The sequence below is a fragment of the Vanacampus margaritifer genome, chromosome 18, assembly GCF_051991255.1.
Source record: "Vanacampus margaritifer isolate UIUO_Vmar chromosome 18, RoL_Vmar_1.0, whole genome shotgun sequence".
Classification (NCBI taxonomy): domain Eukaryota; kingdom Metazoa; phylum Chordata; class Actinopteri; order Syngnathiformes; family Syngnathidae; genus Vanacampus; species Vanacampus margaritifer.
In genome coordinates, this window is record NC_135449.1 from 53,812 (window position 1) to 77,500 (window position 23,689).

General features: G+C 51.5%; 1 protein-coding gene and 1 pseudogene across 6 annotated transcripts; one reads left to right on the forward strand and one right to left on the reverse strand.

Moving 5' to 3' along the window:
- Positions 1-361: 361 nt before the first annotated feature.
- syde1 (synapse defective Rho GTPase homolog 1) lies at positions 362-8,851 on the reverse strand. 5 transcript variants are annotated; one of them, XM_077551719.1, is made up of 16 exons: positions 8,697-8,830; positions 7,527-8,610; positions 6,352-6,551; positions 5,487-5,698; positions 5,102-5,402; positions 4,748-5,038; positions 4,515-4,677; positions 4,199-4,362; positions 4,054-4,128; positions 3,896-3,984; positions 3,647-3,784; positions 3,445-3,571; positions 3,080-3,264; positions 2,760-3,015; positions 1,297-1,551; positions 362-1,108 (listed from the first exon to the last, which is right to left on the reverse strand). In XM_077551719.1, the coding sequence occupies exons 3-16, from the start codon at positions 6,434-6,436 to the stop codon at positions 933-935; spliced, it is 2,517 nt and encodes an 838-aa protein (XP_077407845.1). In that variant the 5' UTR covers positions 6,437-6,551; positions 7,527-8,610; positions 8,697-8,830; the 3' UTR covers positions 362-932. The 5 variants fall into 5 exon arrangements, with proteins under 5 accessions (XP_077407845.1, XP_077407841.1, XP_077407844.1 ...); XM_077551715.1 differs by having other exon boundaries at positions 4,054-4,131; XM_077551718.1 differs by lacking the exon at positions 7,527-8,610 and having other exon boundaries at positions 4,054-4,131; positions 8,697-8,749.
- A 992-nt stretch (positions 8,852-9,843) lies between these two features.
- LOC144038747 (transcription factor COE3-like) lies at positions 9,844-16,909 on the forward strand (annotated as a pseudogene). The gene is made up of 15 exons (XR_013289279.1): positions 9,844-10,258; positions 11,226-11,382; positions 11,454-11,517; positions 11,603-11,658; positions 11,798-11,871; positions 11,940-12,008; positions 12,148-12,229; positions 12,737-12,854; positions 13,665-13,798; positions 13,860-13,986; positions 14,078-14,166; positions 15,350-15,415; positions 15,481-15,870; positions 15,981-16,148; positions 16,425-16,909. The product of XR_013289279.1 is annotated as a transcription factor COE3-like (transcript).
- Positions 16,910-23,689: the final 6,780 nt, after the last annotated feature.

Genomic DNA, 23,689 nt, shown 5'->3' on the forward strand with positions numbered 1-23,689 from the left:
CCCCTCCAAAAACTGTTGTGCAATAATTCTCCAGTTCATTTACACTCAAGAAAAAATGCTGTGTTTTTGCTGACATTCTTTGTTAAGACTCAAAGATGTCAAATATTTTTCTACATATTTCCCTCAACGATTGTTGGCGTGTGTGACCACCCTTTGCCTCACAGAGCACGACATCAGCAAAGATCCCGGTCACACACGCCGTCTGCCATCTGGCCTGAAGAGTGAAAAGGAGGAATGACGTCGTGGGTGAAATCTCCCTGGCTGAGGATCTGGTCCTCGGCTGCGACGGAGGCGCCATCCAATGTGGGCAGTCGGGTGGAGACGAGCACGCCAACTGGACTGAAAGGCCTTTGGAGACGGCTTACGGCAGAAGTCAGCATTGCCTTGGAAAAAGTCATGACTTTTATTTTGTAGGCAGACTTTGGTTTGAAAAACAAGTGCATTGTGAGATTGTGCAAAATACAAGAATACTGACACATGGCGGTGAGCTCATCGCTTGCGCGCTTGGTACCATAATCGGCAATTCGTCAACTTGCTACCGTCGGTCCTGATCGCAATCCGTCAACTTGCTACCTTCATTTCATTTCATCAGTTAGCGCAAACAAGAGTCCAAAAGAATGCATCCACAGCAGCACTTTTTGTTCTGCCGTGTAATTCCGTACATGAAAGGAAGCAATTTTCATTTCAAATGTTGCCTATTGCTACGTCAGCATGGCTCGAACCTTAAAACATTCCGAATGGACTCATCAGGCATCTGTAGTGGAAGGTGGCGTTCCTAAAAATCTCACGCGTCTACGCATGGCTTGAAAAGTGGAAAAAGTCAAGTTGGCGCCTTCAGTCAACGTCCGTGTTGGACAATCCATCAATTGGCCAATGAACTCGCACCTGCTCCAGCTCGCTTTTGGCCTTCAACTCCCCCCGGTCCGCCGTGTCTACATGCAAATGTTGATGTGTTTGGCCAGCTCTCGGTCCAGGTCGTTAATCAGGCTGTCAAAGTCCTTCAGGCTGAGTCGGCAGTTAAAGGGGGCATCGAAATCCAGGACGTCGTCCACGTAGCGCGCTCTGCTGGGGGGCCACGCCTCTTTCTTCTCGTCCTCATCTTCGCTGCCTGCAAGCACACGACGCCGACACACACAAAAGAAAGAGCATTCAAAGTCATCCAAAAGCACTCAAACGCCATTTGCGGCAATTGGCACCAATTTGAATCACACGAGACTTCGGATGGTAGGAAGACTGCGAAGATCCAAAATGTTGAAAAGTGGATCCTTCAAAAAAGTTGAAGGTGACTTTGCTCACTTTGACTTGCGGCCACCTCGTCGTAATCGTCTTCCTGTCCAGACGCAAGCTGTTGCCCGCAGATGCTCCAGTCGCCAGCGTAGCGGTTGACGGGGGGCGGACTGTCCATGCGGGCTGCGCCGTCCCGCCCCCGCCGCGACACCACCACCTCCTCCTCCAAAACGGGATGCTCCGGGCTCTTGTGGGTCCGCGTGGGGGAAGGTGGAGGCGGGACCACATCGGCGCCGTCGTCGGCTGGGATTCGCTGGGTTGGCACTGTGGAGGAAAGACATGATGACCGCCAGCATTGAGGAGACTTTTTTTTTTTTTTTTTTTAGCTTAAGTCAAGTGCAGGAATAAGATGGAAGTCCAAACACGACATTCTGATGAACGCTGCTTTCATAGATGAATATTAACACACATTGCGGTGAACCTTTCAAGGCTTTTGACATATTTTGAGGTTTTACAATCCAAAAGTGACATTGGTGTTCCAAATTGGCTGCATTTTTTATGGTACGTATTTATTTTCCAAAAAGTTATGACTTTGCGATTCTCCAAATGCTCCAACTTTTCAAGCAATCGTTATCGTAAGCCTTTGTTATGCAAATGACTTTCCATGAGAAAATTAAGCAAACATTCAGAAATTCAGCTAATATTAGCACATGGCGTCAAACACTACTTTTAGTAATGATCCCAATGCATCTCAGAAACTGTCAACACGTGATCAAGTAATTGTCAAAAGCTTGCGCCAATTCAAAGAAACTGATGTCAGTCACGGGTTCAGCAGACCAAAATGACACAGAAATCACTTCAACGTCTTTTTTTTGCGTGCAATCCAGCCATTTTATGTCATCCAAGGAGACTAACATTTGATGCAGTCGGACGCTGACATCAAATTGCCCACGGGCTCGTTTTGCGGGTTTGGTCACAGGATGTTTCCATTTCAAGCACTTTGACGTCCATTTCATTTGACAGCAAATGCATCAAACGTCAGCCTCCTTGAACGGCCGGATGATTCTGCTTAATACTTGAGCCGCGAATGCGCCTGCGGGTGGGTGGTCGTCCTGGGGGCCCTTTGGCCCCGGGGGACTCTGTGAGGTGGGCGGGCCATGGTCAATCTGGGCTGGGGTCTCTGGGATGACATCGCTCCCTGTGGCGGTTGGCAGTCATCCCTCTCAGTGTGGATGAGCTCCGCCTGGGTGCCTTTCCTCACAGGGTTTTTCTGTACCCCGCCGTGTGTGTGTGTGTGTGTGTGATCATGATGATGCTGGGAGGAGGGGTGGGTTATCTTTTTATTGTACTATGGATGTTTTAATTGTTCAGCACCTTGAGTTGCGGTTTAATGTATGAAAGGTGCTTTATAAATAAAGTTTGTTTGTTTGATTGAATGACTGCAGGATTCATCAGAATAGCGCTTGAACATATCAATGAAATTCTCGACTTGGCCGCTAGAAAGGAAGCAGTCCCTCCCTCCCTCCTCTCACCCGGCCACAGCTGCAGCAGGTAGTGCAAGGCCTCGATGTGACCCTTGAAATCAACCGCAGCGGCCGAATCGTCTGCTTGAAACAAAGCCGTCCCCCCTCTGGGCCCTCCTTTGACTGGGCCTGGCCCCCGGTCCTCCCGCGTCTGCTTGAGGAGCACCGGGCCAAAACAGACGGCCAGGTTTTGGTGCGTCATCCTGTTGCGGGGGCTGAAGTGGGCCACCAGGCTGAGATGGTCCAGCAGCAAAGTCAACGTGGCCTAGAAGAGAGAATTGGGATGGCACCCTTGGCCCAATCACAGAAGTGCGCTCTCGCCGCCTCACCCTCTCCGCAGCCGGCAGACAGGAGAGCAGCTCCACGGTGTCCTCTGCTAAGTGCAGGTCGGGGCTGGCCGGCGGGACGGGCGGGACGGGCGGGGGCCACCCGCTCATGGCTTCCTTCACCGCCTCGTACAAAGTGGCGGTAATGAGCGAAGACGGGAGCTCCCGCAGGTAATCTTTCAGGATTCCTGTCCAAGTGCAAGACATTCAACTCAATTGCGAGGCTACTTTTCACAATTCATCTTGATAAGTGAAGCTCAAGGTCATAAAAAAGAGCATTTGATGGGACTTGAGATGACATTGGATCATCAGGTGACGGCAAGGGAGGGATGAGTGATGTCACGACTGCAGCAAATGTGCCCACTGGCCTGTGATGACGTTGATGTCGGGGTAGAGATCCTCTCCGAGGCGGACGGCGGAACTGTCGCTCTCAAAGCGCTCCCGGAGCTCCTTCTTCACCGCCGCCGAACCGCACAGTCGGTACAAGCCCACAGCCTGAAGGAGGGCAGCGGTCTCAAAACGGAAGCTCTTCGCCATTTGCCGCCTGCTGCCGGTCGGCCGGAGCGCTACCTTCAGTCCTCGCCGCTCAATCTCTGCCACCGTCTTCTGGATGAGCAGAGGAACTGCCCGGGTAGATCCTTCTTCCTCCAGCAGGTGGCGCAGCTCAACACCAAACACACGAGCAGGGGCGCTTGACTTGCTGGCAAACTGAAAACGACGCCAATCTGGATTAGTGTTGCAAAGACGGCGCGAGACAAAAGTCATCCCGTCGGGTGCAACCTGCCCACGTTGGGAAGGCCAAAGTTTCTATGCTCGTACCTGCATGTGCCATTGTTCCCGCAGGGACAGTTTGATGTAAAGGAGGCCGCTCGGTTCCAGCTTGACGCACAGCTGCCGACTGCGACTTCCTGACGCACACGGCAATCATGACCATCAATGGTTGCCATCGCGGATCGCTAGGATTCGGCGTACTGCACCTTTAAAGAGTGGCGGGATGGTGACCCCCCCCAGACAGCAAACTCTGTTCCTGGCCTGCTCCGACTCCGGCTGGGCTGCTTGGCCGAACCCAGACGGTCACATGAGCGCCCGTGTCACCGAGAGTCCGGGTGAAAGCGGTCTTACCTGGTCTGAGTACCAGCACCCGCAGTTGCCACGCCCTCTCCAGCTCCAGGTGGAAGGTGTGGTTTAACGGCAGGCTGCGGCCTTGCAGGTTCAGGAGGGACGTCCGGGCTCGAGTCGTGCCGTCAATCTGAATTGCCAGAAAAATGTCTTTGCTGTCATCGGACCTGGGAAGAACGGGGAACCAGACCCTTCAATAGCGACCCACTTGATTGCTATACGCAGCCCCGGTACAAAAGACGCACGCGGTGCATCGGGTGGGGCCGACCCATTTTGAATGTTTGCATATCGTGTCGGCGAGGCTCCGTTTTCTGCTTACTTCTTTGACTTCATGTGGTCCAGGCCCAGAAGGTGCACGGTCAGTAAGCCAGTTACGCACCGGCAGCGCGGCGAAGGCTCGGAGGCCACATAGAGCGGGAAGGAAGCCAAATCGCAGCTTTGCCGCGGCAGAAGTTCCGGCGAGTCGCCGTCACTCAGGTAACCTGAAGAAAGGCGTGTCACGTTTGCACGGCTGCAACCACGCACTCAATGATGGACAGCTGAGCTCCGAACCTCCTTTACTGGCCGAGCGGCCTCTGGATGAGCGGCGCAGGGGCAAGGCGGGAGGGGCGGAGCTATCCAGATGATATCTGCTGATCACGTTGCGGTCGCGGGCGTTCCCGTTGGCGCCTTCGTCACCTGCTGCCGCTCTGTCGCTTCCTTGCCCAGCGCGGGACGAGCGAAGACTGATTCTGCGTCTGAGTTCGGGAAGTTTCCTCATCTTGAAGGAGAGTTTGCGAACCGGGCCGGGAGACCTCAGCCTGTCAATCACACCCGCTTTCTTCGGGAAGGCGGGTGCAGCGTCTGCGCCAAGGAGACGCCGGCCTCATTTTCAAGAAAACAATCGACAGGGCAAATTCTTCTTACCTGAAATGTCTGCAGTCAAGTCGTCGGCGTCTTTGCAAGCGCGTCCCTGTCGCGCTCCTCTCTCCGCCTGGCCGGGCCGCAGCGGGTCCTCCTCGTCCTCCGGGATGGGGTTGTACCAAATGTGGCTGGCGCTTTCCCGCCCCAAGCCGCGGGTCTGGTCCGACGTGTCGGACTTTGCAGACGAAAGCACCCAGTCGCGACTGCTGCGGTCCAAGCTCTGCAAGTAAGCCCGCTTGCCGGACAGCTTGTTGCCAACGCTGGCGTTTGGACGAGCGGCGCCGCCTGCTGGCTGGGAGGCCGCCTGCGGTGTGGAAGGTTCAAATGTGGATGTCCCGTCGAACCCGTCCGCCGCTCCTTTTTCAGACGCTCGTCTTTTGTCATTTACCTTATCCGGCGTTGACTTGGGAGTCTGCGACTTTCCGTCCGCATCGGCATGTGGAGGTGTGGGCGGAGCTTGCGATCCTTGCCTAACCCACTGCTGCCTCTTCGTCATGCGGCTGAGTGAGCGGGGCTCGGGGTCTGCCGCTGCCTCCGTGACCTTGCTGGTCATTGCTAGCAAAGGTGGGCCGCACTTGTGGAGTTTGACGTCGGACGGATCTGCAGCAAAAACAGCCGGCGGTCATCGACACGCACCAAGTTGGACGACCGCAGCCACCATTTGGAAGTCTGTTGCTCTCGTCACAAACAAGAACCACCCTGTGCCAACCCCAGGGGCGAGGGCTCAATGTGTGTGCGTGTGTGAAAGAAGTCTCTGTTCCGCCAGCCAACACACTGCCGCTATTCACTTTTTTTTTTCTTTTTTTTTCCTGCCGCTATTCACGATTCACAAGTCTGATGCAAACACGTCGGGCCAATCAGGCGGCGAACACGCGGCGAGGCTCGTCAGGCCAACACATGAAATTCTTCCCTCCTCTGATAGCACTGACAGGAAGTGCTGACTTTTCCATCTGGTTTACGATTGCACGTACGAATCACGTTCACGCCAAAGCCAAATTTGCCGATCCTTCACCGGATCGTTGGGTTGGTGCCGCAAACCTTTATTCTGATGGGAACGCGCTCCGAACTGGACTCATTGGGAGGCGGAGACGCATCAGCCTTCCTCACAACGAGTCGCTTAGTGGCCCAGCATGAAAGATGGCCGCTATTTCCCAGGTCCGACTGACACAAAAAAGCCTTGAGACACGAGAACAGAACCGACTCGCATGCGGACGAGGACCGGCGTGCGTCCCGACGCGCGTCCCGACGCTCACCTTCCACTTGAGGCTCGGTCTTCCTGCGGGACGGCTTCTTGCCCCGCAGCCGGGAGAAGGTTCTCTTCAGCAGAGGCTGGGCCATGGTGGGCTGCCGGACGTCACACTGCTCCCTGCCTGCTTTGTTCTGGGACGGACAGCCGATTTGGACCTTCCTTCAATCCATCTTCGCTCGCTCGTCTGCTTTCAAACTATCCCAGCTGCAGAACAGGAAATGAATTCCAAACATTCTTTCCCAAACTCCCCCCTCCTCTTCCATTTCCTCCTCCCACTCTCCTCAGTGCACAGCTGCGAACTGGAGGGCGGGGGCGTGGGGGGGGGGGGGGTATTCTGTGTTCGGGTGTGTTGACTGCAGGAGGCTCATGGGACTTGCAGTCCGCATTTTCCTCTCCAGACCCCAAAAACTTCAAGTGGACTCAAATACTGAAAAAAAGTTGCCTTGCTTTGCAACGTTGGCGACGCCTTTTGTTGTTGTCACGTTAGCGTTCGCTGCACGCGTGCATGCTCACGTGCACGCTCACATCCTGCTCACGTGCACGCCGCGGTCGCCGTTGTGTTTTTTGCTTCCTTTGTTTACGTGGGTCCTGACTGGCCGCTAATGAGTCGGACCTGAAGCTCATTTCAAGCGGACCGCCGCAAAAGCAAAACAACTCGTGCAAGTAAAGATACGGAGAAGAAAAAGGGGAATTTTAACAAATAGAAAATTAGCAGGGAAAACATTTTCATCCATTTTGGGTGCTTTTCAAGATTGGCTGGAGAATTTTGGCATAGAAGTCAACACGTTTGCCACAAATCATTCAACACACGTGCCGAAGGTCGCGGATGGGGATGGATCAATCTTTATCGTCCCCAAAAGGCAATTTGGTGTGCAACAGCGCCTCAAAATCAAACACAGAAACACAATCAATAAAACTATCAAGTCATTGTTGTCGTCATGATACAAGGAACGAAATTCATAATTGATTTTTATATAATAATTTCATTGACTCATTTGTCAGATGTGTTATACATACAGCATAACTGAAATGTCAGTCCTCTCTGACCTGGTGCAAAAACACACATTCAAAACAAAGTAAATTATTTTAAAAATTGCGCAGGCCTTTTTGCTGTGAGGGTGAAGTGCAGGTAACAATAATTCAACGTTAAAAGTAAGAAGTAAAAAGTGTCATCAGTACCTGAATATAAACAACAAACAAACGGTAGCAGCGGTGTCTAGTTTTGGGCACGGTGGGGGGCATCGGCACTCTTGCGAGGGATCCGGAAGAAGAATGTGTTGCAATAGTCCAGTCTGGCGCAAATAAGACCTTGTTGAACCTGGTTTGCCTTTTGGATTTTTTGAAACAACCCCTTTTTTTCCTCCTTTTTAAAGTACACCTGCCTCCTCGCTCTGCCTCCTCGCTTGGTCCTCAACCTCCACATCCTGACAGTTACAAGTTACTACGCTTACAAGTATGACAGACCAGACGACGGTTGCGGTCCAGCCAAAGTCCTGCCAGATTTCACGTTTCTGTTGCAATGTCTCCTTGCGTCCACTAGGCGGCGGCAGAGTCCACAAAACGGCAGCCTGTATTGGAGGCGAACGAGTCGTGAGAGAAGAAATGCGAGAAAGGGCGGGGCCTGCCTCGCCTCGCAACGCGTCGCTATTCGGAGACTTGGTGTGGTCGTGCTCAGTCCAAACTTGAGTTCTGATGAGAAGGACGTGAGAGGACTCTGAGGGACTTTGAACCGCTAGAGCAACTGCCCAATTGGGATCCATTGAGTCCCATCTCAGAAGCCCACTCAGTTGTCTCCACATATTTGCTTACTAATTTAATTGAATTTTGGGTTGCTTGGGTTCGATACAACTTTGCCTTTTTCAGCTATAAAAAAAAGTGCCCATTGGATCGGAAAGTCCTATTAAATGAGACTCTGCACACACATCATCGACAAATAAAGGTCAGACGTTCCAATAGGCCTTTGCTGACTTTTTTTTTTTCTTTTGCTTGCAGAAGTACTCAACTGCTTTTTGGAAGTCTTGGAATGATATTTTTATTGCGCTTTTTCAGCTCTAGTGGCCAAACCACTTGAGAATTGCGTCCACCTTCAAAAAGTGACCAGGACGTCCAGATTAGGAAAAGTTGAAGAGTGTCATGTAAAGGTGCGCGTAGGAGAGAGGAGACACATCAGGGAGACCGGAATTGTCAACAAAAGGACTGGCCGAGAGGAGGCTGCGAGCCGAGACGGGACTGGCTTGACCGGGGTTGACTTGGTAGAACTTGGCTGCACGTGGAGAATTTAGCAAGTTAGCAGGAATGTGGAGAGCTTAAGTGACGAGGACGACTAGACTGAGACAAAGAGGACTTAACTGTGACGAGGCTTAGCTTGACGGGACCCATGGACTCCCACACAGGACTTTGATACCTGACGTAGACAACGATCCCACACGAATGGACAAACATAACAGACAGCAAGACTAATGCGACACACCTGGGGAACACAATCGGAACCGATTGGTCAAGGACGCTGGCAAGGGAAAGACACACAGGTGGACGTCATCAGACATAACGAGACGGAAACACAAGACAAACACCAGACACAAAAAGACACAACAAACACACCAAAATAAACGTGTGCGCGCGCGCGAGACAACATAGAAGCAAAAATGATTTATGAATGATTTATTTTATCGTCATTTTATTATTTGTAATGTATATTGACGTCTATTGCAGAATTCAGGTTTTACACATCAAAATGTCGTCCGACTTCACATTATAGCAAAGAATTGAAAAGCAAGAAAAAGAGAAGAGCTAATAAAGTCTCGTGATGTGTTTGAAATACAGGAGATGACGTAAATTGCACATTTCCAGCGGAATCGGGTGCAAAATGAAAGAAAAGAAGAAGTTGATGTCATCCAATTGAAATCCTTGAATTGGATGACAATTGAATCCAATTGGAGATTTTATTGAGCTGTGAATATGCAAATGAGGACGAGCGAGCGCCCGCTCGGATGTCTTTCCATCCTCAAAATCAAAGCGGAAGTTGAAAGTTTCTAACTTTCCACTAGAGGGCGTCAATTTTCATCTCAAATCTTGGGGTGACTTCATGGCAGCACTCGCGCACGCACGCACGCACGCACGCACACCTTTGATTGAGTGCTGCAGTGCACTCTAGTAGAGCAAAAGCATCCAAAGCACCTTCCTCTTCCTCTTCCTCATCCTCATCCTCTTCCTCGTCCTCTTCCTCTTCCTCTTCCTCTTGGTCTTCCTCTTGTTCTTGTTGTTGCCGGTTGATGGCTGGGAGGGGGCGGAAGATGTGGATGAAGGAAGGTGGGCGTTTCTCTGCGGTTGGTTGGAGCGGCTCTCTCTCCATCACTTGGCCCATCCTTATATGGGCAGGCCCCGCCTCCTCCGCTGCCACGTCACGGCCGTGGGGTTTTGGGGTTTTGGCGCCGGGTCCTGTGGGGCCGCGGGGCTCTTTGCCTTCTCGCCATCGCTCCGTCCTCTTCCTCACCTGGTCTTTGGGGAAAAGGGACCAAACAAGTATTTGCCTTCCTTCCGTTCTTTTTTTCATTTCGCTCCTCAATTCCCCAATGAAATTTTCCCTGCCGGTCGCCTTTGAAGCGTGAGAAGGAAAAAGGCAAATAAAAGTCTCCCGGCAGGCCAGCAAACATTTTTCTGGGCCTCTCAGCCACTTTCTCCAAATTGGGCAAGGAAACGACGGCATTTCCTGCCGGACAATCTGCTTCCCCATCCTGGTCCTGGTCCCGGTCTTGAGGGATGTTCGGGATCGACGATGGCCTCCCGCGGGGCTCCTCGGCCATCCTGAAGGAGGAGCCGTTGACGGTCCGCTCGTGGATGCATTCGAGCGGCGTGCTGGACGCCAACGCCGCCGCCGCCGCCGCCGCCGCCGCCGCCGCCGCCGCTCAGAGGTAAAAGATGCGCAGCCCCGAGGGATTGTGGGACGGCGAGTCCCGGCAGGCCCGCCCGCCCGCGCCCGCCCGCGCCCGCCCGCGCCCGCCCGCGCCCGCCCGCCTCCGTTGCCACTTTCACACTTCTCTCATCTCATCCCGTTCTTATCACGCGCAGACCGATGAAAAAGGAGACGACAACAAAAGTCCTTTTCTGTCAGGTTTAAAATCTTCACAATACTTCATTTCAATTCATATTTGATTTATTTTTTGCCTTCAACACTTTTGCAGGCAAAATTCACATTCCACGTCAACATCTACATAAAAAAAATCACTTTTTTATACATTTATCAGTAAGAGCAAAAATATTAGTATTGTATTATTATTTACGTTATTGGTATCGTTCCTATTTCATAATGTTATTATTGTTGATATTATAATATGATTATTGTTCCTATTGTCGTTATGAATCCTTTTCATTGTTGAATGATTACAGACATGATCGATTTTGTTGCATTTTTGCTGATGAAGCAAGAAATAGAAAAGTCACAACAAAATCAATCTTGTTGTCAAATGTTGATCAATCTTCCACTTTTGCTTCAGAACAAAAAGTTTGTTCTTAGCGCAACTTGCAAATTGTTCTCCGGAGCTTTTCCTTGTGGTGCCGTTGGTTGTCGTTGACCTTGAAGGTCAAACTTTGGCGTAACCTTCAAATGCGCATTTTCCGACTTTCGCCAAAATGTGAGAAATGTTTTTGCTTCATTTCATCACAAACTGAAATTCTGTCTTTTCATCTTGCAATCATGTCGTCACATCACATGACTTTGTTTCCCGCCAGCTTTTGCCGACATCATTTGTTTTCTTTCTCACAATTTTCAAGAAGGACATTTCAGCATTCACACGTCAAACACACGTCAAGAGATGGAAACACCCTTTTTGCTCTGGAAATGCATTTGTGTGTGTGTGTGTGTGTGTGTGTGCGCATAAGTGGGGCGGGCTTAGCACGCGCCCACTTCGAGAAGCAGCCGCCGTCCAACCTGCGAAAGTCCAACTTCTTCCATTTTGTGCTGGCGCTGTACGACCGTCAGGGTCAGCCGGTGGAAATCGAGCGCAGCGCCTTCGTGGACTTTGTGGAGAAGGAGAAGGTGAGACGCACAAACTCAAGCGAGCGCTCACAAAACCTCTTTGCTGACCTTTTTTTTTTTTCTGCTTGAAGGAACCCAGCGTGGAAAAAAGCAACAACGGAATTCATTACAAATTGCAGCTGCTCTACAACAACGGTGGGCGCCGTTCGCTTGCCGGCCGGCCGGCGCCGTCCGCTGCTCTTCAAACACTGTGTGTGCGTGTGTGTGTGCGTGCGCGCAGGAGTGCGAACGGAGCAGGACCTCTACATACGACTCATTGATTCCATGACCAAGCAGGTGAGCAATTGATTATTGATCAGTTGAATGTATTTGTGAATTTGTCTGAAAAATAGAATCGGCGGCAGTAAAATAATTAGTCTGCAAACAAGTCCAGAAATTCAACATGTGTGTGTGTGTGTGTGCGTGTGCGTGTCAGGCCATCGTCTACGAGGGTCAAGACAAGAATCCCGAGATGTGCCGAGTTCTGCTGACCCACGAGATCATGTGCAGGTCAGCCCATTGGCGCCACACGCCTCATTTGCATATCAAGCCAACCTTTTCACTTCCGTCCCGTTTAGTCGCTGCTGCGATAAGAAAAGCTGCGGGAACAGAAACGAGACGCCGTCCGACCCCGTCGTCATCGACAGGTAGCCGACACGCACGCACGCACGCACACTTGCCTCCACATGCTCTGACATGTGCCGATACTGAAGCTGCCGTCGACATTGGGACGTGAGACAAAGGTCAAAGGTCACTTGTTTGAAGTTGTGATGCGTTTGCTTGCAGGTTCTTCCTTAAGTTCTTCCTCAAGTGCAACCAGAATTGCTTGAAAAATGCTGGCAACCCGAGAGACATGAGGAGGTTCCAGGTGATGCGCGCACGCACCCACGCGCGCACGCCATGACTTCGTTTTTCAACAGGGCCCTACCCACAATGCATTGCCTCACCACTTGGCAGGCGAAGCAGGACAAACGTGACCGTTTGTGTTTGGGAAGGCGTCCCGGCGTTGTTTCATGCTCAACTTGATGTTTCGCGCCCGCCATCGTGTTCAACGCCATCAAAACGTCATCAAGTTGTCTTCGCTTTTTTTTCGAGCGCATCAACTCCGACACAAACGCCAGTTGGGCACATTTTTACTTTTCAGTCTTCAAACACAAACACGATGATGGGACACATCGTCACAATCAGCTCTTCTGTCTTTCTGTCTTTCTTTCTGTCTTTCTTTCTTTCTGTCTTTCTTTCTGTCTTTCTTTCTTTCTGTCTTTCTTTCTGTCTTTCTTTCTTTCTGTCTTTCTTTCTTTCTTTCAGTCGTCATCACGATTTTGCTGGTTGTTGCGATGATGAAGCGTGTGTGTGTGCGTGTGTGTGTTTTCAGGTGGTGGTGTCCACAACGGTCAACGTGGATGGTCACGTGCTGGCCGTGTCTGACAACATGTTTGTTCACAACAACTCCAAACATGGCCGACGAGCTCGGAGACTGGACCCGTCCGAAGGTACGGCAGAAGCGGACAATCCTTGGCGGGCTCGTCATCATCCGACCAATCGTTTGTCGTCTTTTGATGCGTCGCCAGTGACGTCGGCGTGTTAACGAAGGTTTGCTCGAGTTGGCGCCGTCGCGTCCAGTCCTCAATATGGCTGAGGTGGGTGTGAGTGTGGGGGGACCCACGTGGACCCACGTGGGCCCACGTGGACTCGGGCTTGATATGTGACGAGATGAAAATGCTTTTGTTTGCTCCTGGAAGAAGGAAACGCCGCAATGCATTATGGGTTAGAAGAGTGCAAGCCTCCCTGAAGAGAAGTTTGTGCGTGCGTGCGCTGGCCGTTCAGCCTATTTAATAGTTATCCTAATTAAAGACGGTAACCATGGAGACCCGCCAGCCTCCAATCCAATCAAAGATGTGAAATGACGTCTCAAATGTTCACGCTTCGATTTCAATGTGCAGTCGCGCTTAGAAGAGCGCCAGGGAGCCATTATCAGCGTGTGCGTGCGTGCGTGCGTGTGTGTGTGTGCGCGTGTGTGTGTGTGTGTGTGCGTGCGTGTGTGTGTGTGTGTGTGTGTGTGTGTGTGTGTGTGTGTGTGTGTGTGGTCGCTCCTGTTTTTGCGCGTGCGTGCGTGCGTGTGTGTGTGCGTGTGTGTGTGTGTGTGTGTGTGTGTGTGTGGTCGCTCCTGTTTTTGCTACATACTGGGGCCAACATTACGGGTTTTCACAGCGTGTGCGTGTGAAAGTAGAAAAAGGTCCACAATAATGAAATCCTTTGCGCGTGTGCGCGAGTGACGAAGGTTTGGCGTTTTTGTGCGTCAGCGGCGTGCCCGTGCATCAAGGCGGTCAGCCCGAGCGAGGGATGGACCACGGGGGGGGCCACCGTCATCCTCATCGGGGAAAACTTCTTTGACGGACTTCAGGTGGTCTTCGGGAGCATGTTGGTGTGGAGCGAGGTAAGCGAGCCGGCGCACGCAACAGCGCACGCCGCCGGCTAACGAGCGCCTTCCGGTGCAGCTTATCACGCCGCACGCCATCCGGGTGCAAACTCCCCCCCGACACATCCCCGGAGTGGTGGAGGTCACCCTGTCCTACAAGTCTAAGCACTTCTGCAAAGGGGCCCCCGGACGCTTCGTCTACACGGGTAAGACGCCGTTGACGCGCTCGCCGTTGACGCGCGCGCCCGACGTGCGGCTCGGACGGCGTTTCCATTTGCACCGCTTTCTTCCCGCCAGCCTTAAACGAGCCCACCATCGATTACGGCTTCCAGAGGTTACAGAAGGTCATCCCTCGTCACCCTGGAGACCCGGAGAGGCTGCCCAAGGTAACGCACACGCACACGCGCGCACACGCACACACGCGCGCAGAGGCTGCTTAACTGATGCGTATCACGACCGTGAGCAGCCGAGCCGAACCGACCGTGATGGAAGAACAATTGTCACTTATTTGCTCTTTGACATCATTCAGTGCGTGCGTGCGTGCGTGTGTGCGTGCGTGTGTGTCCGGGTTATTGTAATAGTTTTGGAATTTTCATCACTTGTTCTTTTGTTTTGACTTAATTGTGTGCCGGCACTCGCACCTTCACACAATACTCGATTCCTCCCACTTTTTGGCTTGCATCTACTTCAACATAATTCATCCGATTTTCCTCTTTCCAATTTCAACATGTTACAAATCTTCACGCTGTGTTTGCTTACATTTCTTTTATTTCAAATATTCACACCCATCATTTTGTTCTCTTCGTTCCAAAGGCAAATTCAACATGACACGATTTCAACGTGACATTCACCGATTCAAAGCGTTCCAACTTTCAACTGTTCAGCTTTTACCTGCCGATGGCATGCAACATTTCTCGCCCACAAGCACCCCCCCCCCCCTCCTCGGCTTTCTTGGCCAATTGATTAGGTACATCCGTCGTGCGTCGTCTCTCGCGGCAACTTGCTCGCCAACTCCAATTTTCGCTTCAATGGGCCAAGAAAGCTTTTGTGCTCTTGCAGATGAACTTTGCGATTTCTTTTATCAGCGCGATGATGTCATCGCACCGTCTTGCCCAATCGCTGACCAACACTTTGCTTGTCAGACCGCTTTGTGCCAAGTGGAAAACTGCCGCCACAAGCCAGCGTGCGACGGAAAAGCCAATCGCACCATCGCTCCATGCATGATGTCATCCAAACACGCACACGCGCGCACGCAACAAAAAAACATTTCATTCTACAAACATCATTCACTACGCACAAGCGTGTGCGTGCGTGCGTGCGTGTGCGCGCTTGTTTAAGTCCATTGGCAAACAAGAGCGTTGAAAGAGTGAAATCAGGAAATCGGTGCGAGCACTCATGTGGCAAGAAAGGAGATTGGCCTGCGCACACACATGCCCGTGCGCACGCACGCAAGCGCAGGCACGCACGCACACACACGCACACACACGCACACCTTAAGTGTGACTGAATTGTTTTTGTGAAGCGCCGTTTGGAAATTCTAACGTCACGTGATCTTCCGCTGCTCGGCAGGAAGTGCTCCTGAAGCGAGCGGCTGACCTGGTGGAGGCGCTGTACGGGATGCCGACCAACAACCAGGTGAGTCACGCGCCCTCACGCATGCCGGCGGGGGTCGGGGGTCACCGTCTGCTTGTGCGTGTCAGGAGCTGATCCTGAAGCGGGCGACGGACATGGCCGAGGCGCTGTACAGCGTCCCGCGGGGCCACGCGCCGATGCCCTCGCTGGCCAACGGCGTGATGGCCGTCAACTCCTTCGGCGGCCAGCTGGCCGTCAACGACGCCAATCAAGGTCAAAGTTCTGCAGGTCAGCAGAGACCTTGGCGGACGCTGAGCTTCTTCTTCTTCTTGCAGGCGGATACGCTCGCAACGGGCCGCAGTCGCCACGAGGATATGGCCCAAGCTCCGCCCCCCAGCAGAGTAACTACGGCAACGGCAACGGCATCAACGCCTACGCCAACAGCGGCATGCCCAACCTCGGGGTGGCGTCTTCGCCCAACTTCCTCAACGGCTCCGCCGCCAACTCCCCCTACGGCAGTAAGTGGTCGTCCGCCGGCTCTGCCGCTTGCAGGCCGACGCCCACTTGCGAAGGCGGGACGTCCGAACGGCGCTTGCGTTTGTGTGACCGCCTCCGTTTGCGCTTTCAGTTGTGACCACCAGCCCCACCATGGGCGTGTCCAACTGTAGCTCCGCCCACGGCGTCTTCGCCTTCTCTGCCAACGTGAAAGCCAAGAGCGCCTTCGCCCCTGTGGTGAGGCCCGCCTCCTCCCCGCCGCCGCCCACCAACAACTGCGGGGTCAACGCCGGACTGCAAGGTGACTCTCGGCGCGACCTTTGCTCACCGCCGAGCTTTTATTGCAAAACGCAAACTCAGCATTTGCACAAAAACAACTCGTTGTTTTCCGCAGTCAGGGAAGATTTCCAATCATGACACTTTGTTACGATCAACAAATCAATGAAAGACATTTGAAGTATGACAGGACAAATCGGTCAAGACGTGAGAGAAAAGAAGGTGTGGCCTCGGGCCCTTTGGCGCTTTTGATCAGAGGAAAATCCCTTGAACCGATTTGTGCTCTCTCGTGGTTGTGCAGCCATGTCGGGCCCGCCGGTGCCGCCCATGTAGAGGAAGCCGGCCAGCGGGCCATCGGAACGGCTGCGTGGGCGGGGCCTGTGCGTGGAAGACGCCTCTGCGTGGGCGGGGCCTCTGCGTGGAAGACGCCTCTGCGTGGAAGACGCCTCTGCGTGGAAGACGCGTCGCCGCGTCGGAGGCCTGACGCCTTTTTCCCCATCAAGCCCCGCCCCCTCACCATCAAGCTCCACCTCTTGTTCTCACTACAACTTTTATTCTTGGGCTTCATCAACGTTGGCTGCAGATCCTTTCGGTGTGTGCGTGCGCAGGCACGCGTCTTGTTTTCTATCAGGAAAAAATGTCAATCAAGTCTTTGCGGTTTTAATTGTGAAATTGTGATTTTGGTTTTAACAAAGTTGATGTTTTTCCTCATGTAGAAATAAAAAAAATGACATTTTCAAGGCCCATTTCCTTTACATTGAAACAAGTGTGTGCGTGATACGCCCAGAAAATTCATGAGTTTTTTTTGTGTAAAATAATAAAAATATCGCTCCCCAAATGGTGTCCCTCTAATTGGTGCGCTGCCTTGAGATAAGAGTGAATCCACTTTTGAGTTTTGCAAGATTCGAGTCGGTGGCGGCTGAAGTTTCCTCCAGCAGAAAACAAAGATAAGGAAAGTTTGCGTGTTTAAAAAGACCGCAAGCCTGCTTGATGCTAACATGCTAACATGCTAACATGCGCAAGGCCAGCGACGGGCAATTGGATGGCATCCTGGCATCTTGCCAGCCTTTCAAGCAAAAGAGATTTCAGTGCGTGTCAAAAGAAAATTGGACAGGGACATTTTCTTGGTCCTCTGCATGGCACGAGCAACATTGTAGCAATCCGGATCTCATCTTCCAACAAACAAACATGCTCAAAGGGAATTTGTGGCTTGGCCAAATGGCCATGATGGCGATTTGGCGGTGACGAAGACTACTTGGCGGTGAGGACGAAGGACACTCAACTGTGACGTGGAAGACTTGAGACGAGGGCTTAACGTTGACGGTCCGAAACGCAGCGCGACCTCCAACGTGACGTCGACGTCGCTCGCACACACACGGGACAAACGCAACACACTAAATACATTAATGCTAATGAGACACGGCCGGGCGTGTCTCATTAGCCGATAGAATGCGATAGACCGAGGGCACTGATTGGTCGCACGCGCTGGGAAGGGAACAGGCACACAGCGGTGGACGTGGTTCGACATGACGAGACACGGGAAGAAAACAGGAAGACGTGACAAAAATGGCCAACCACACACAAGCAAAACATGACGACCTTCTAAAGTTGTAAATCACGAGAGACTCCGCAACGCAACTTGCTGAACTTTCATCTCATAATTGCTTGCAAACGAGATGCCGCATGTAAAAGGAGAAAGGAGATTTTTTTTCCAAATCCAGGCCATCAAAGATCTGCTTGAATAGGAAAGCCAGAAAAAGGGGGGGGGGGGGGGGTCTCGGGTATTCCACAACCACGTCACCCATGACAGGGAATCAGGTAAGCAATGCTGCAACCGCAAGACTTTTCAGTCAGCAACAGTTGTGCCTGACTGCCTTCATTACTGAAATCAATTTCTCTCATCTGAAACAACTAAATCAAGTCTTTGACATGTCAAAGGTCAAAATGTCTTTTTGCTTTCTTGCTCGTTTTGGATGTCGGAGGCGGGCCACAAATAGCACACACACACACACACACACACACACACAGGTACCCTCGTCTGTCTCTGAGGACTTGATTGAAAGCAGGCCACACGGTTGCCATGGCAGCAGCATCTGGCCTCCCCCCCACCCAACAGATGTCCTTCAAGCCAGTGTTGAAGGTCACAGGAAGTCAAAACGTGAATGGATGAATCATTCAACAAAAATGATTGGTTTTCCTACTTAGTGAGTCCCTTCAAGTTTCTTCTCTGATCAATCAGACCAATCGGAGACGAGCTTCTTGTTGCCTGACAACCAGCAGCGCAGCCCCCCAAGGGCGGCCATGTTTGTTGACTTAAGGGAACGAAGAGCAACAAAGAGACAAAACAAACAAAGCCAGCGAACCGGGCTTAACGAGGTCAACCCTCATCCAAGGGAGGTGTGTGCGTGCCTCACTAACACGCGCGCACACACACACACACACACACACACCTGACCTACCACATTGTGTGTTTTGTGTGCATGGCTGGACATGAATCCTTTTGGAATCAAAACCATGCGGTCTCGTCTTTTGGGATCACAACACGCGCACGTTGCGTGTGTGTGAGAGACATGAAGGCCTTCTGGAAAGTTGTTTCTTGTCGTCCATCAGTTTGGTTGTTGACGATTGTTGACGATGCCGCCGAGACTCTCGAGATGAGGGGCGGGGCAAGTCCAGGAATCCTCAAGTCTGATGAAATGTCCTTTCCCACAAAAGTCACCTTTTGCCAAGTGGCCACCAAAGGGTCAAAGTGCACATTGTGGGAAAGGATGGCCTGAAGGCGCTGAGGAGGAGGGGCCCCGGGACAAAGCCCTGGGGCACACCAGAAGAAATGGGATTTGAGTTCAGGTGGACGCCGTCTAGTTTGGGGTTGTGAAAATGGATCACATGAAAACGGGACGTTTTTGTTGCTTGCTGAATGAAAAAGCGTCTCGTTGGCTGGCGAACGAACATTTTGCGCACGTCCTCGATGGCTTTGCCTTCAGGTTGGCTTCCTTTCAACCTTTGGAGGGAGGCGGGGTCAGCTGGTTTCGCTCTTGCCAATTGGACGGATGACATGACGGACGGCAGTTTTGCTTTTCAGGCCTGCGTTGGCAAAAAGCCAAATTGGACAACAACAAAATGGCCGCTCTTTCTGTTGCTGGTGGTTTTGCTTCCCGCATCACTTGCGAGCTTGTTGACCGGCATTTCACGGGAGGAAAAAGTGCGTGCGTGCGTGCGCGTGTGCGTGTGTTGATCCAGATCCAAAGTGTTATTATTTTCCTTGCAAAAGTTGTCGGTGATGGATGTCGGACGTCGCCGGCGCTTTCCACTCGGCCCAAAATCACAAAGTCCATTATTTCTTATCATCTTTCTTACATTTGCAGTACTTTTATCACTGTGATTGGCTGTCACTCAGCCACGCCCCCTCCCGCGCTCATTCGTGGGGGGGTGCGGGGGGGCCGCTGAGTGACAGAGATATTAGCGCTCAGCAAGATTTCAGCGCCGATTTGCAAAATGACGGATGACCTGCTGAGGAGGAAGATGAGGACGACAGCGATAGTCATCGTCATCCTCGCAGGAAGTGCTGTTGATGCACTTCCTGCCCAGGATGATGATGATGATGATGATGACTATCATGGGCCACTTCCTGCTTCTCGGCTTCCATCACAGATTGTCGACACGCCATCCGCTTGTCTTCGTTTGTTGGCAAAGCTTTTTCTTATATTTTCATCACAAAGGTCGCCGCCTTCTTCTGTTGATGGCCGGCGCAAAAACGGCGCAAGAATGAAAAGGGCGCACAAAATGAAAATGGCGCTGGCATCAGACGGCACAAGATGGCTTTTGGCTTTCACGCAGCAGAAGAACGCGTTTGGCTTCCCGCCACTCGATGAGCTTCGTCACATTTGACAGTCAGCAAGTGGAGATTAAAAAATAAAAAACATTTCCGGCATCTTCATTCCACAGTTTGGCTTTCGTGCCAGGAGATTTTGCCGCCGTAAAATGTTTCAGCCAAACAACCAGATGACGTGGGCGGAGCCAATCTTCCGGATCATGACTGACGGTGGGCAGTCAAGTGCGGCAAACTTTTATGAGTGTGCGCACGTGACCGATGGCGTATCGTTGAAAATCCTTTATTGACTTGCCCTTGAATTGCTTTTCCAAATCATGTGACGTGATGATGTCATCATGTTTGTCCATCGAAAGACGGCAACTCGTTGACGATTGAAAAGATTTTGCTTTTGCCCAAAGAAGCCGAATGCCCCCAAAGTCCACCGCTGCCGGTTGCCGGGCAAAACATGCCAAAGTCAACAAAATGCCGGCTTCAAATTGCTTGGACTCGGGTCCCAACATGGCTGGCTTTTCGTCTTGCGGCCGGCGTAATGACGGCAGCGGCGGCGTGACGATGAAATCGAGTCAGCCAGGAAGGAGCGTCCAATGAAGAGACGAGCGCCGACACTTGATTTGCTTGGGAACGACGCGGGTTAAATTCCCCCAGAGGACGCGGCGGCGGGCGTGCGATGTGGCAACGTTCAATCGAATGCAAAGCGAGACGCCGATCCCCGCGGAAAGACCGCCTCCATAAACTGGTCCGCAAATGCGCTTTTGTCACAATCCGTTTTGCCGTTCGCCGTCGCCATGGCGACATCCACTCGTCATGCTCACCATTCAAGTTGTCTCCGTGACAACAGACAGGAAGTGACAACACAAGCTCTGGAAGACATTTGCTCGTTAACATCACAAGGTGTTAATAGGAGGCTGCTGATTGATCTTTTGCAACTCTGTGTGTGTGCGTGTGTGTGCGTGTGTGTTGTCACCCTCAACTGCTAAAAAAGTTGTCAATCTCGGGTCTTTCTCTGTTCTGCTCATTTCGACAGCACGTTTCCTCGTGCACGTGTGACGCGGCGGGCGAACGTTGGCGAGTGTGAGGAGGAAATGAAAGAGGTTCAATTAGCGTGCGCTTACAGGTGCGAATTTGCTCTGCGTGCGTGAGCAAAAGTTGGGAAAGAAATTTCTCGTCTTGATGTTGAAATGTTTGAAACTTTATTGTCATCGCGCGTGGCAAACGTTGCCGCTCACTCACGCGCACTCGCGTGCAACATTTTGCTGCGCCAGCAAGTTTGACGGAATGTTGCCGTTGATTTGTTTCGGTGTTGTCGTGGCAACGAGGGAATTATTGATTGATTGAACAAGCCTCAACGTAATTGAGACAAAAGTCAACATTTGCAATCAAACGCAACTCTTGCACGCACACACGCGCACGCACACGCGCACGCACACACACACTGAGAGGCGATTTGAATGATGTCGAAGGTCCACACAAACGCACACAAACGCACACGCGCAGATTTGAATGGAGTGAAATTTGTGGCGTCAGCAGCAGCAATTTTCAAAAGCCCCGAGGGAAGTCTCGCTGCTGACATTTTGTTGAAAGCCATAAAATGGCTCCAACCAATTTTACCTTGAATTTAACGTCCCGACTTTGATCAGCACACCCGACGACGACTTGCGTTGCACCGCGAGGTTGCAAGTTGAAAGCTTGCCTGCAACGCCGCACGCACGCACGCACACACGCAACTTTTTGCAGCGAGGCCTTCGTGCGCCCGACGGACGATCCACGCGCAGCGGCAGACGAGCAGAGTGCTCGGCCCGCGCCAAAGTACTCGATGACGGCAGGCAAAAGGAGGGCCCGGATCGACCTTGACGAGGACGAAGCGCTCGTTGCAGCAAATGCGTTTTGGGCGGCGACGGACGGAGATGGACGCGCTGCCGGCACAACTTAATAAAAGCCGCCGGCTGATATGATCAAGCATGAAGTACATTACAAAGGTAATGTGAATTTAAAGCCACTTCCTTTCATTATCAAAAACAGTCAGCCGGCGCACGCCGCTCGCTCGCTCGCCCAATTTATGAGGCCCGCTTCCTCAATCTAATAGAAGGATTCAGGTGTTACTAATGGAGCGGCCGCCGAGGTAATAGACGGCGCGCACACGCATAATGTGGACTGATGTGACGCCGCCGCCGCAGCAGCAGCAGGAAGACTCAGACGCAAAAGTTGGCGAGCAGCTCAGCCCGACGCACGCAGGAAGTGCAACGCCACAAAACACGCAACCTGGAAGGCAGGACGTTGAAGGCACACAAAGTTCTGCCTTAACCCCTAATGTTGCCTTCACAACGTGTTCCGCATGACATATGCGGTGCCCTCGTTCTGTCTGGCCCGGTCCAAATTCATCAATTCATCAACAAAAACCAGGAGGCAGCAAGAAAACACAAACAAAACAACAAAGTCCGCATCCAAAACAGGCAAGAAAAGGAGACGGACGACGTCAGCGACAAACAAACGCCCGCCAGCAAACAATCAACAAACAAAAGACCAGAGACGAGAGACGAAGGCCCGTCCGTCCACACCAAAGCCCGTTTCAACATGTCCTCGCAAGTTTCCTACCTTTCGGCCGTTTGTCCACACGAGGGCGCCGTTCGGAGCTTGAAAGCGATGACTTTTGAAAGCGGCTTCCAGACGCCGAAACGCGTCCGTCCGGACGCCACATGCAGGAAACTCCTCCAGCCGCGACGGAATGGTCGCAGCTCCACGGCGACGTCTTGTCGCAGATTGATGACGTCTGCGGCAATCCTCGCTCGAACCGTCGGGCTGTCAACAACAATGGCGGATTGCCGTGTTGTCGTTGTCTTGCCTCCTCGGCTTAGCAATATTTTGCTTCTTTATTTAACAAGGGTTGTCGTACGTCTTTTTCAGGTTGTTTCGATACGTGCAAAGCCACGTTTGTTCTTTTTTTCTTCTGGAGAGCTCCGTTTGTTCTGCTGATTGCAACAAAGTTGGAGGAAAAAGTGTTTGTCTTCTTGGCTGATTCTTCTTCTACGCTTTCCGTGAACTCGCTGTGGCTGCTCTACAGCGCCGCCACATGACTTGTCATCTACATGACAGCCATTAAGCGTCCTCAGCTAGCGATGGGACGAACAACACTGTGCCGAGTGCGCAAGTGTGAAAGCCCGTGTCGGCGCGTGTATCGCTTTAATAAAAAATCACGTGACCCAAACAGGAAGTGTGTCGTTTGGATGTGCCGCGCCAAACTGTATCAACACGTTGCGTGTTTGTTGGATGGAGACGAAACCGTTTGCTGTTGCTGTAAATTGACCTGTGCCTGTTGCATTTTTGTTTGCTTCCACTCATGGATCGTTCTAGACAATTTTCACAAGTCTGGAATCATTTTGATCAAAGAAAATATCCACACCTTGGAGCAATCGCACGTCAAAAACTTTTGTCTTTCAATAAAAATGTATGACAGAATCAGTTTTTAGTGTGTTATCACATATGGTTTAAAACTTTTAACAAAATCCCATAAAGAAGTTAAACATTTGAATTTTTATTATTTATTTTATTTTATTTATTATATGAATATTATTTTATTACATACAAATTTGCTATATTTTACAAGCCAACTCATACGAGCATCTAATAAACAACTTAACTCAGCAAGCAAATGATCCAAAGATGAGATCATATTTTAAGTAAAAGACTAGCAAGTGAATAAATAAAATGTATTAAATGTATTTTATAAATATAAATTC